Source organism: Aegilops tauschii, chromosome 3 (genome assembly GCF_002575655.3).
Source record: "Aegilops tauschii subsp. strangulata cultivar AL8/78 chromosome 3, Aet v6.0, whole genome shotgun sequence".
Classification (NCBI taxonomy): domain Eukaryota; kingdom Viridiplantae; phylum Streptophyta; class Magnoliopsida; order Poales; family Poaceae; genus Aegilops; species Aegilops tauschii.
This window is the reverse complement of record NC_053037.3, coordinates 142090053-142101694: the sequence shown is the minus strand read 5'-3', so window position 1 is coordinate 142101694 and position 11642 is coordinate 142090053. Positions and strand designations below refer to the sequence as shown.

The following is an 11642-nucleotide window of genomic DNA, read 5'->3' as shown; positions in this document are numbered from 1 at the left end:
CTTCTTAATTTGCTTATCCTAGTGTCACAAAATTAACTATGCACAAGAAACTTAAATTGAGAGCCTGATAAGAAAAAAGAAAAATATGGGCAAGCATGAAGCAAAGTTGTCGTGATAAAAAGCATAAAATTGCCATGATAGAAAGCATACAATTCCCATGATATAGAGCATAACAAATTCACATATCAAGCAAAAGAACACAATTTGCATAAAATGAAAAGGTTATAAAACATAAGTGGCCAGCCTAATGACACACAGTTAGCCATGAAAACAAGTATGGAGTTTCCACTATGTTATTACATGAGTTGGCGCATCCTCTTAGCCCAACATAGCTGACATTTGGCATAAAACAACCCCATTTCATCCAGAAAGTTGGATCACATATAATACAAATTTCTTCGCATTTAGAAATATAAAAATCAATAAAAATCTGTTGAATTGATGTAAACGGAAAACACAGTAAACACACAATTACAAGGAGCACAAACACATAAGAATAAGAGGGAAGGAAGGGAACAAGTAGGGGAAAAAGACCCCAAGGGATGAGCAGGCCACGGTCGGGCGAGGCGAGCGTGGTTGGAGGCTCGGGAGCCACATGTGCAGTGGTGGGTCTAGCGCAGGTGCTCTATGTGGCGGCCGGAGGAGGACATGACGAGCGGCTAGGCGCAGCGGCTCAAGGCCGAGGCGCTGGCATCAGTCTCTTGCAGGGGCAACAGGTGTTGCAAGGCACAGTGGTACAACGGACGCAAGCGTGTCCATCCATGGCAGTTCGGCAACGCCTGTGCTGCTCCTCCCCCTCCGCGCTCAGCCTCCTTACGGACCCTTCAGCTTCGCCTCTTTCGAGGATGGCGGGGGCGGGGATGGGTCCGTTGGCCAGTGTCGCGTCAGGAGCGCCATCCGAAGCCACAACAAGGAGTCGTCGACGACCACCATGAGGACTTCAAGGTCATGGGACTTGGTTCAGGAATGAGAAGAGCGAGGGAAAAAGAAAGAAGGGGAAGGGGGAGAAAAGGTGCTCAGCGTTCGTGTGGGTCGTGAATGTAGCGAACTCCTGTAGAAAATGACGTGGCGACCACCCTTGCTTTTAAATCCGCGCTGACCGTCCGACGATGAGGGAGATGTTCGGAGATTGCAAAATAACTGACCTTAGCAAGATAACATTTCCCTACTAAATTTTTTATTACTTCCTCTGTCCGAAATTGCTTATCACGGAAATAGATAAAAATAAATGTATTTAGAACTAAAATATAATACATCATTTCTGATTATCTCTATATTTTTTCCTCCACTTCTTTTCATAGATAGATAGATGTAGATCTACTCGGCCAAAATCTCACCATCTTCATTTCCTCCCCAAACCAAGCAGCACCTACTTGTCTCCGCGAATCTCTCCCTCCCACGCTGATCTCAATCTGCCCGTCCCTCCACGAGCCTGCGCCGCCTCACTCCCTCCCCGCCGCATCGCCGGCGGCCTCAGTTTCGCACGCTCCGATGGTGCCGAGGTGGGTTTCCTTTCTCCTGGAAGAGACCCCCGCACGCTCCGTCAGGAATGCCGTGGTTTCTCCTCCTCCTAGAAGAGACTCCCGCGCGCTCCGCCCAGCACCGGGACGCCGTCTCCGCACACGCTTAACTACGCTATTTGCCCTCTACGTTTCTCAGCCAGCGAAAACCCTAATTCCTCCTCAATTATCTTTCCGCGCTGCTCGTGCGCGCAAGCACTGGGCGTATTTGGGGTTTTTCTAAGCCCCGCTTGTTCCCTGTTCCTCTGCAGATTGGTCACTTGCTAGTGCTGGCGGCTCAGCCTGCAGACCGCGGCACCGCCATGGAGGCTCCGCTGACGGTGCAGATTGTCGAGTTCAACACCAAGGTGTGCCTTTCTGGGCTCCTCCATTTTCCCCGGTTCATTTTGGGGTTTCGCGCAGTGCTGTGAGGCCGTTGCTCTACATGTTGGTGTTGGTGGACCTGCTTTGCAGGTGATGCAGGAGGAGCTGAAGAAGCTGGGGCTCAAGGTCAACCACCATGAGGCCAACATCACGTTCCTCAAGTCTGAGATCTATGCTATCGAAGAGTCGATTGCCGACCTGACAAGTAAGATTTTGTGTGTTTGCCACCCCGGCTTTATGCACTCTAGGTTACGCTGTTCTTCTCTGAGAATGCAGCATGTGGATACCATCTGGCAGACCATGAAACATGTTAATTATGTCGTGGTGTGTTAGTCAACCATTAAGTTGTCTAAGTCCTTGCTAGTTAAGCTCTGTCATTTATGGAACTTTATTTGCAAATATTCATATGTGGCTCTGTTCCGAACCACGTTATCAATATCTTGTTGTTTGGAATCATTTAAAGTGAAATCGACAATGTTCAGACTTGAATGACCATCCTTGTGTGCGCTGAATCCTGAATTGGATTGTCCATGAAAAAGCTAATAAGATGATATGCAGTACTCTTACTTATAGGGCACATGTCCTGCAAAATTAATATTATTTTCAAAGGCTGAAAATGCTGTGCTAAAAGCACATGTGCAATCATACAAAAAGGCTAAAAAAATATGTAATACCATGAGGGTCTCGTTGTACATCCATGCAATTTTTTGAATTTTAATTCACTGTATTGTGTGAGATGCACTTCTTTTTTGCTATGAATAGTGCACCTCACAATCTGAATCGAGTTTGAACTTGGAATTTTGTATCCGCGCACATCAGAAGTTTGTATGAACTTATATGTGTGTATTTGGTTTGAACAACATTTGTGCACTTAGCTGTCATTCACTACAACACGGCTGTTGAAAGAAGGCGTATTGGCTAGGGTGTTTCTCTAAACGCCTCAAAATTGTGCTTAAGGAGGTGTTTTGGAGAATTCGCCTTAAATCATCTCTAGCTTAAGGTGTTTTTGCAAACCACCTCGGATTGTGTGCAGCTTTGGAGGCTTTTTTACAAATCGCCTCGGATTGTATGCAGTTTTGGAGGTGTTTACTAAAAAACCTGTAACCGGTAGAGATTTTGAGGCGATTCTCAAAAACACCTCCTGATTGATTGGGGGTTTCTCAAAAATCGCCTCCAATCGCTGTGCTGTTTCCTATTGCGGGGCATGTCCATGTATATATGTATAATTTATCACAAAGGTCATGCTTTGTTACATAATCACAATATATTCGCTGGTCTAGTGGTAGTGTGCTTACAATGGTTTGCAGGCGGTCCTGTGCTCGAGTCTTGCGTGCGTCGGAATGTTGCAGGCATATTTTTTACCTGTGCGAGGTTCTGTCTTTTAGTACCATACTGCTTAGCGAACAAGAGATTGCCGTATAAAAGGAGGAAACGTGGTTGCTGATTCAGAAATCAGAACTACTGGTTAATGGGCTTAGGGGCCAGTCGCGCGATTGAATATTTCCGCCCGGTATATATGCGCCATGATGCAGACGTTGAGGCCTGGCCGGAAAATAGAAAGCCACCGTTGAATCTTTTCTCTCAGTTTGGGGTTTCGGTTGAGAAGTTAAGCAGTGCTTTAGGAAAACACCCTAAAACGCCAGCAGATTCAAGGCGTTATTGGGGAATGCCTTGATTGACCTTCCCCTTCGCTACCATCTACAGCGTTGTAATATCAGCCGCGTTGTAGTGTCTAGGACTAGCCAATATTTCATGCTCATTTTCAAAATTAGAATATGTTAGCACCACGGTCTGTGCATTGCATCGGATCGTGGATTTGTTTGGAAAAAAAATAGGTGGCTGTGCTAGATTAGTATCATAATGTGTAGGTAATACGTGTCATTTTATACACAAAATGTTAAGAGTTGTTCAATACTTCTCTTAATTTATTATTCCTATTTAGATGCTAAACCTCAGAACCTTGTCAGTTACACCTGGAAAGGCTGCTGTAATTGCAAATAATGGTACATCAGTTGTCTTATACCTTTTCAATCTGTTGCCCCTATTTATATGCTGAACCTGGAACTTTTATCAGTTAAACGTGGAAAGAAGGTTGTAGCTTCAAGTAATGGTACATCAGTTCAAGAAGCTGAACAGCGTACAATTGAAAGCATATGTAATCAGGACAAGACAGCAGCTTCGCTTATATGCCAGCTCAAGAAACGTCATTCTGCAAAAATATCAACAATGCCAATGATGAAAGATATCCTTGGTGTTGTGGCTACCTTAGGAAAAACAAATGATGATAATCTAAGCAGGTCAATTTTCACCTTGTTTTGAATTGAATTTAGCTCCTCTATTGGTGCTAATTTACTTCACATGATATGTTTGTTTGCTTACGTTTGCTGGTATCTTTTTGTTTCTGTAAATTTGTGACAGCCTACTCTCAGAGTACTTGGGAATAGACAATATGCTTGGTCTCGTTTGCAAGACTTATGATGGCATAAAGAGTCTTGAAACATATGGCACAGAAGGCAACATTGATAAGAAAAGTGGCATTCATGGACTGGGTGGCTCAATTGGAAAGTTGCTGCATGGGAGGTTTACCGTGTTTTGTCTTGAAAACATAAGGTGCCATTCTAAGTATTGAATGTCCTTATTCTCTCTTGGACTCGACCATATGAGCACTTAAACACCGTGCACTATTACACTCTGCAGGCCATTTTCTGGAGAAGTTGTGATTGATGATCCACAAAGATATCTTATGCTGCGTAAACCAAGGTTGCCTAACGGGGAGTCTCCTCCTGGTTTTCTTGGTTTCGCAGTAAATATGATACTTATGGACCAGGCATACTTGAGTTGTCTCACACCCCATGGCCATGGTCTTAGGGAGACTTTGTTTTACAGTTTGTTTTCTCATTTACAAGTTTATAAGACTACAGCTGATCTACGGCGTGCTATTCCCTTCATAAATGATGGTGCGGTTTCTCTAGATGGTGGTATATTGAGGCCTAATGGTTCATTCTGCCTTGGTGATAGGTACACAAATATGCAATTGATACCTTTACATCTAACTTTGATGATGGATGATACAGTGTTTGAGTTTTTGCCTGTTCTAGTTTTCTTTTCGTCGAGTTTTGCTTGCTTGTACTCTTGTGCCATCTTGGTACTTTCTTCTAATGCAAAATGACACACACTTGGGTGCGTAATCGAGAAAAACATGTTTTGCAGATTGTCCTGATTACCACGTATTTTCACGTGCAGCCATTTCACGGCTTGTAAAAGCATATATTTAATAAAATCAGGATTATGTTTCACAAGCTCAATTTACCACAAGTGTTCCAGCTAAAATGAAACAATAACATTCATTCCAGTAAGAGCTATACACTACGCAAAACTTTTAAGTATCTGCAGTCAATTTGCCTTCTTATTTATTTATAATCCCTATGAAAGGCACATTGCAAGTTTTATTTATTATCGAAAGAGTAATCTACTTCTAAATTTTTGATCTCCCGGATTTATGTACTCAAAGCTGTTCACTCGCACTAATAAGATACACAGTATTGATTTTTTTTATTAAAATTTATGTCATCACTTTTTCTTGATGAATAAAGATGACCTTTGTAGGAAAGATGTAGAAGTGAAATTTACTGTAGCTTTAAGCTCTGGGGATTCAAACACACCTGGAAGTATTACTGAAATGGAAGAGCAAGTTAAACTGAAGAACTGGGAGAAGGAAAGGCTTGTCGAGGATATAAAAAGGGAGGAAGATTTGTTAAAGCAAGTTAAGGACTCATTCAGCAATCAAAAGCAACAGCTTCTGGACTATATCACTCAATCACCAGCGGGAAAGGTGCATTCACAATATCGATCTATTCTCTCTGAAACTTCAGCTACTTAATAAGTCATAGCGGTACAATGCAATATTTTCGTATATACTACTATTAGCTTCCCTATCACGAACTGGTGGTCTTTTTCTGAGATTTGATCGATCTATTCTCTCTGAAACTTCAGCTACTTAATAAGTCATAGCGGTACAATGCAATATTTACGTATGTACTATTAACTTCTCTATGACGAACTGCTGATCTTTCTCTGAGATCTGAAATATTTAACTTTTAATTATGTAAGTTTTCTTTTGTCTGAAAATTAGATATCTGTATGGTGCATCTTGGGCATAGGGGGGGGGGGGGGGGGGCAGAGGGGTCTGTTTGAGAATAAAGAATAAAAAACCGTTTCACTTTTTCCTGATCTACAAGTGACGGACCAATAGCATTACTAATTTCAACCTTGACATGCTGCGCCAGTAATCTATTGGTTTCAATGTGATATTGATGGAGTATCTTAGACTTCCAAATTACTCCCTCCGTTCCTAAATATAAGTCTTTTTAGAGATTCCAGTAAGGGACCACATACGGAGCAAAATGAGTGACTCTACACTCTAAAATATGTCTATATACATCCGTATGTAGTCCATAGTGGAATCTCTAAAAAGACTTATATTTAGGAACGGAGGGAGTACGTGATAGCATGGTTAGAGGATACAGATAGTCTGATAGGCTTTGGTTCCTGTGTTTATGAGGTTTAATCAATGTTTTGGAGAATACAAACATGCTTGATTCTCCCGTGGTTGAATGCTTTATCTATGCTAATGTTTATTAGCTCTGGTCGGTTAGGCAAAGATGAAATTTTAAGGTACTGCACATTAGTGTGACAAACTCCAAAGGAAGCAGCAGTTACGCGGCAAATCATCATTGATCAGTTTTACATACTTCCTATGTCTACTGATACCAAGATACCTTCTTTCTCTCAAAAAAAGGGAAATACTTCAATGGTCTCATGTAGTATGTCGCAAGAGCTTCAAGAGATTTATACATTTCTCTTCATTTACGTCCCCAATTTACTGATGCTCTTTCCTTTCAACAGAGGGTGCAGGGTTCACCAACCATTCGCTCACCTGCAACTCCGGGAAGTAATCCATTTGCAGCAACTCCTGGGCGTAACCCGTTTACATCAACTCCTGGAAGTCACCCATTTGCTACAACTCCGGGAGGCAGCCCATTTGCAGCTACTACTCCTGGAGGTCACCCGATTGCAGCAACTCCTGGAAGTCACCCGATTGCAGCAACTCCTGGAAATATTTCGTTTGCAGTCAAGCCTCCCCACATGCGCTGACAGCGTAAATGCGTAACCAACTGCATTTTGCAAAGTTCTTAACGCTAGATTCTACTCCCTCCGTTCCTAAATATAAGTCTTTCTAGGATTTCAATACAAACTACATACGGATGTATATAGACATATTTTAGAGTGTAGATTCACTCATTTTGCTCCGTATGTAGTCTGTAGTGAAATCTTTAAAAAGACTTATATTTAGGAACGGAGGAAGTAGTGCACAGTAGGGATGCAAAAAGTTAGTACATAACCACCGACTTTTGTTCATAAGTTGGGGCCTGTCTCCGGTCTCTTATTTTGTTACTAGTCCTTTTGTGTATCTCGTCAAGAGGGAAGATACGGTGATAGAAGAGTCCCCACCTAACCAAATTCAAGAGAAGGTTTGACAGCAACATTGAAATGCCAGTCTGGTTTCAGCATTAGCTGATCTGTTTCACTTCTGAACCTTCATGCTGGAAGAAGGCAGGAGGAGCTTTTTGTTTCTTCCCATCATGCTTGTAGGAAACATGATGTAACGAATCAGCGTATTGTCAGCGAAGCAGCAAGCATATGTTTAGTCAGAAGTGACCATTCTTTGACACCTCTTGGCTGCATTTGCTCATCTGGTGGTTACATGGGCCAATTTTTTGGCTGTTATGTGTGAATGAATCTCTGTCATCGAGCAGTGGAAACTCAAAAAGGCTGAGGCAAAGTATAAAAACAGTTCGACGAATTTCCTGGAACTGTTTTGCCGCTATTAAATTTGGCAAGCAAGATGTAAACATTAGCACCAGGTAGAAGAGTGGAGTACATTTGCCGTCGATGCGGAGCTACGTACAAAACTTCAATATTGGAATTGATTCAGCAGGCAACGCTCTCGAATAATCTGACCTAGCTAGACAACGTCAAGACTGAAACAAAATCTGGGAGGTTTGGACACCCTTCTCCAGCACATGGCCAAGTCAAATCTGGAACTTGCACTGCAGTTCCTTGAGCTATTACACAACATGGCCAGGTGCACTGCAGTTCCTTGAGGTGGATCATTTTTCACTGCAAGTAGCAAAGCCAAGTGAGATGAGATCAGCTCTTAGCTACATACGACGGCCAGGTGAGAACTTTGATGAGAGGTTATCGGACGTACCTTTTCTTCTTGTCGGAGGCGACTTTCCGTCCCTTGCCGGCTATGACGTCGTCCATGCTCTGGCCGTAGCGCCGGTACCGGCCGCCGGAGGCGACGAAGCCGGGGCACGGCCGGTAGGCCTTGATCGGCCACCACCCGAACAAGGGGACGGCGGCTATGCCGCCCATGATCCGCCCTTCGCCGTTGCAGCCCCTCTCGGTTTCCTCACGGCCGCACCCCTTGCACCCCCTAAAGTACAGTTAGAAAGAACACGTTATGTCTGTTTGAAACCGGAAGCACCCTATATAAATCCAACTGAAATTTAACAAAAATAATAATTCAAGCAGTCTAAATTTGCAGCGGCAGATTGTTACAGAGGTTAGAAGCTCGAAAGATTCATTTTAGCAGAAGTTGACAACAATAGGCTGTGGTCTCAGTCAATAAACGTACTCTCACAGTGGGAAAAATAAATCAAAATATCATAAAAAATGAGGTTCCACCGAGACTTGAACTCGGGTTACTGGATTCAGAGTCCAATGTCCTAACCACTAGACCATGGAACAATTTGTTGATGCGAAATAGAACATAATCTTAATTAAAAATAATATTCACGCTTACATAGTGACATACTGACATGCTGAATAAAACTATCATCTATCTTTCCGACAGTTACATGCTTGGTAAATTTGAGACAGTAATTCACTAAACCTGGAACAGCCGCCCGTACCTGAAGTTGGGGTCATCTTTGTAGTCGTATCTGACGGCCGCCGGGGCAGGGGCAGGGGACGTCGCCTCTGCTGCTGCTGCTCCCTCTTGATCTTTGGTCACAACAGGGGAAGCAGAGGACGAGGAGCTACCGGATGAGCTGCAGGCAAGGTTGCCTCTGGCTCTGGCCGGTGCGTGCTTCCTGTGCAGCAGAGGAGACGCAGACGCCGAAGGAGGAGAGGGGGAGGGGGAGTGGTTGGTCGAGAGGAAGACGGCGCTGTGAAGAGGAGGAGAAGGGAGCCAGAGGGAGGCCGCCATTTTTCAGGGGTGGGCGCGCTCGTGCCACACTCCCTCCCTGAGCCTCGCTTCCTTTCCCCTGGAGATGCGGCCAGGGGAGGAGGGAGAAATGGAGGAGAAAACTGGGGGACGTGGGAAAGATTGGAGGATGAACTTGCGGCCACGTACGTCGTGAGGAGGCCGCGTTTTCTTTTGGAGATAATGCGCGGTGGGTGCTGCTCCTACGATTCTATTGGTTCTTTTATGGGAAGTGTTTGTGACCGGGGCGCCGGCCCAACCGTTGCGCCGGTCCCGCGCGAGCCACTCGATCGAGGCCATCGTACGCCTCGCGCGAGCCCCTGCCCCCGCCTTATCTTCTTTCCCCAATCCCCTTCTCTCTTAGCCGCGAGCCACGCACGGGGTCGCCGCATTCCTGGTCTTCCTCCTTCGGGGGTAGCCGCGCTCCTGGTCTTCCTCCTTCAGATCCCGTTGTCGCCATGGATGCGTCTGTCATCATGCCCCCACCGGCCGTCCTCATCGCCGGTGGTCACCCGCGCCGGCCGTCCCCATCGCCGTTCGCCGTCCTCGCTCGCCGGCCCCGGCGGAAGCTGGAACCGCGTCGTGGCCTGCTGCAACCGGTGCCCAGGAGAGCTGCCATCATGGATGGCGAGCATGGTGACGGCGAGCTACGAGGACGGCGGCGCTCGCGCTGCAGACATGGCGGAGACATTGCAGAACCTGCCGCACGCCCTCATGCTACAACTGTTAACCAAAATGCTTCAAACCAAGATGAAAAAAGCTTCAACCAGATACATCAAAAGCTGCAAGCAGTCATTGCCATGGCGGAGTGCTACAACCGTCGACATAAAATACTACAACCCTTGATGAAAAAGCTTCAACCCGAAACGATAGAGAAAGCATTAACCAAGGCTGCTACAAAGAAAAAAGCTGCAACCGTTTGATAGAAAAGCTTCGACTGTAGATGAAAAAAGCTACAACCATTGAAAAAGAAAGCTACAACCATACACTGCATAACCAGAAAAGTTGCATCCGTTGTAGAGAAAGCTTCAATCGTATGTGTGAAATGCTTCAACCTACACTCAAAGCTTTTCTGAAAACGATGGAAACTTTTTTCTTTTTTCTTTTTTTGTGTTTGCTACAACCACGTCAATTTTTTGCTGCAATCGGCAACCACAGAAGCTACATACGGTTAACATTTTTGCTACAACCATTCATAAAGCTGTGGTGCTTTTTTTACGACTGAGATGTGACCGGCGACGACGACGAAGACGACATTTTTGTTGCAACAACCTTGTTTTTTGCTACTAGTGGAGACGTGTTTTTTGCTACATCGATTCACCAGGCCATGGTGCTTCAAGCGCGGCGAACGAATTCCGACGGCATTTTTGCTACAACCGCCATGGTGTCTTTAAATTTTGCTACGTCCATTCACGGATTAGCTGCAACCGCGGCGAGTGTTGCATTCGTCAATGGCCGGCGGCGGCGGAGTTGCGACGGCTTTATCGCCCAGTTGCGGCCGACGGCGGAGGTGGCTAGCTGCACCGCACCGCAACGGCCGGCGGGGGGTGTCCGCGGTGCGGTGCGGCGAGGGGGCGGGCGCGATGCGGTGCGGCGAGGGGGCGGGTGCGGTGTGGAAGGGATCTCGCGCAGATTTGACTACCCTGGCTCAGCGCATCGGACGGCTAGCGCTCGACCGGCCCAACAGTTGGGCCGGCGCCGGCGCAGATGAGCGCCCTATCTCGTCTCTGAAACGGTTCCTTTACAGTTTTGTTTTGCATATGGGAAAAAGGGACTGGTTATCTGAAAAGGATTACCGCAGTCCGAACGTGAGAAGTTAGTCAAGGAAGTTACTGCCCATGAGGAGAAATGAATGAAAACGAAAGAAAAAATGAGGTTAGGGACTGGTTATCTGAAAAGGATTACCGCAGTCCGAACGTGAGAAGTTAGTCAAGGAAGTTACTGCCCATGAGGAGAAATGAATGAAAACGAAAGAAAAAATGAGGTTCTACCGAGACTTGAACTCGGGTTACTGGATTCAGAGTCCAATGTCCTAACCGCTAGACCATAGAACCATTTGTGTTCCATAAACCTGATATTAGTTTTATATCTGCATTTCTCTACTCGATTTTTCAGCACCGAACGAAACTGCACAAAGCATATAGCTAAGCTATAATAATAATAATAATATGTTGATTTACGAAGTTCTGCGATTAGAATAGGTATATAGACGCACACACACTGACGCCAAATGCATTTCTAGCCGTTCAACAGCTTCTCGCCAAGCCTGAATTTCTACTATTTTCAAAGGATAGTTAGTGTGATTTTTATTTGGTGTTTGCTTAGCTCAAATGGTAGGAAAGATGACTATAATTCAGTGTTGTGTATGTGTTGTTAGAGTTGTGTCGAATATTGTGTACAAGATAGGTTGCAGTTGGACTATGAGTTGTATTGTGTTTACATAGGACGTGGAGTCGTGTCTTAGTAGGACACTTGTATCCTAGGCCTCT

The 11642-nt window shown here is 45.1% G+C and overlaps 2 protein-coding genes and 2 non-coding genes across 4 annotated transcripts; 1 reads left to right on the top strand and 3 right to left on the bottom strand.

Annotated features, from left to right (window-relative positions):
- Window positions 1-1303: 1303 nt before the first annotated feature.
- LOC109738949 (protein DEFECTIVE IN MERISTEM SILENCING 3) lies at window positions 1304-7597 on the top strand. The gene is made up of 8 exons (XM_020298038.4): window positions 1304-1502; window positions 1772-1867; window positions 1974-2088; window positions 3958-4180; window positions 4302-4493; window positions 4581-4901; window positions 5490-5715; window positions 6789-7597. Exons 2-8 carry the CDS (start codon window positions 1823-1825, stop codon window positions 7035-7037), a joined length of 1371 nt encoding a protein of 456 aa, XP_020153627.3. The 5' UTR covers window positions 1304-1502; window positions 1772-1822; the 3' UTR covers window positions 7038-7597.
- Window positions 7598-7726: 129 nt separating this feature from the next.
- On the bottom strand, window positions 7727-9352 carry LOC109738950 (uncharacterized). Its single transcript, XM_020298040.3, has 3 exons — window positions 8861-9352; window positions 8155-8382; window positions 7727-8063 (listed from the first exon to the last, which is right to left on the bottom strand). Exons 1-3 carry the CDS (start codon window positions 9154-9156, stop codon window positions 8054-8056), a joined length of 534 nt encoding a protein of 177 aa, XP_020153629.1. The 5' UTR covers window positions 9157-9352; the 3' UTR covers window positions 7727-8053.
- On the bottom strand, window positions 8625-8696 carry TRNAQ-CUG (transfer RNA glutamine (anticodon CUG)). Its single transcript has one exon. It is a non-coding gene; the product is annotated as a tRNA-Gln (tRNA).
- Window positions 9353-11135: 1783 nt separating the features above from the next.
- Window positions 11136-11207, bottom strand: TRNAQ-CUG (transfer RNA glutamine (anticodon CUG)). Its single transcript has one exon. It is a non-coding gene; the product is annotated as a tRNA-Gln (tRNA).
- Window positions 11208-11642: the final 435 nt, after the last annotated feature.

Coding starts and splice junctions, on each gene's coding strand:
- LOC109738949 (XM_020298038.4), top strand. CDS start 1,823: ATGGAGGCTCCGCTGACGGTGCAGATTGTCGAGTTCAACACCAAG. Junction 2,089..3,957: donor GTCGATTGCCGACCTGACAA/GTAAGATTTTGT, acceptor AACTTTTATCAG/TTAAACGTGGAAAGAAGGTT. Junction 4,181..4,301: donor AATGATGATAATCTAAGCAG/GTCAATTTTCAC, acceptor AATTTGTGACAG/CCTACTCTCAGAGTACTTGG.
- LOC109738950 (XM_020298040.3), bottom strand. CDS start 9,156: ATGGCGGCCTCCCTCTGGCTCCCTTCTCCTCCTCTTCACAGCGCCGTC. Junction 8,383..8,860: donor AAAGATGACCCCAACTTCAG/GTACGGGCGGCT, acceptor ACTGTACTTTAG/GGGGTGCAAGGGGTGCGGCC.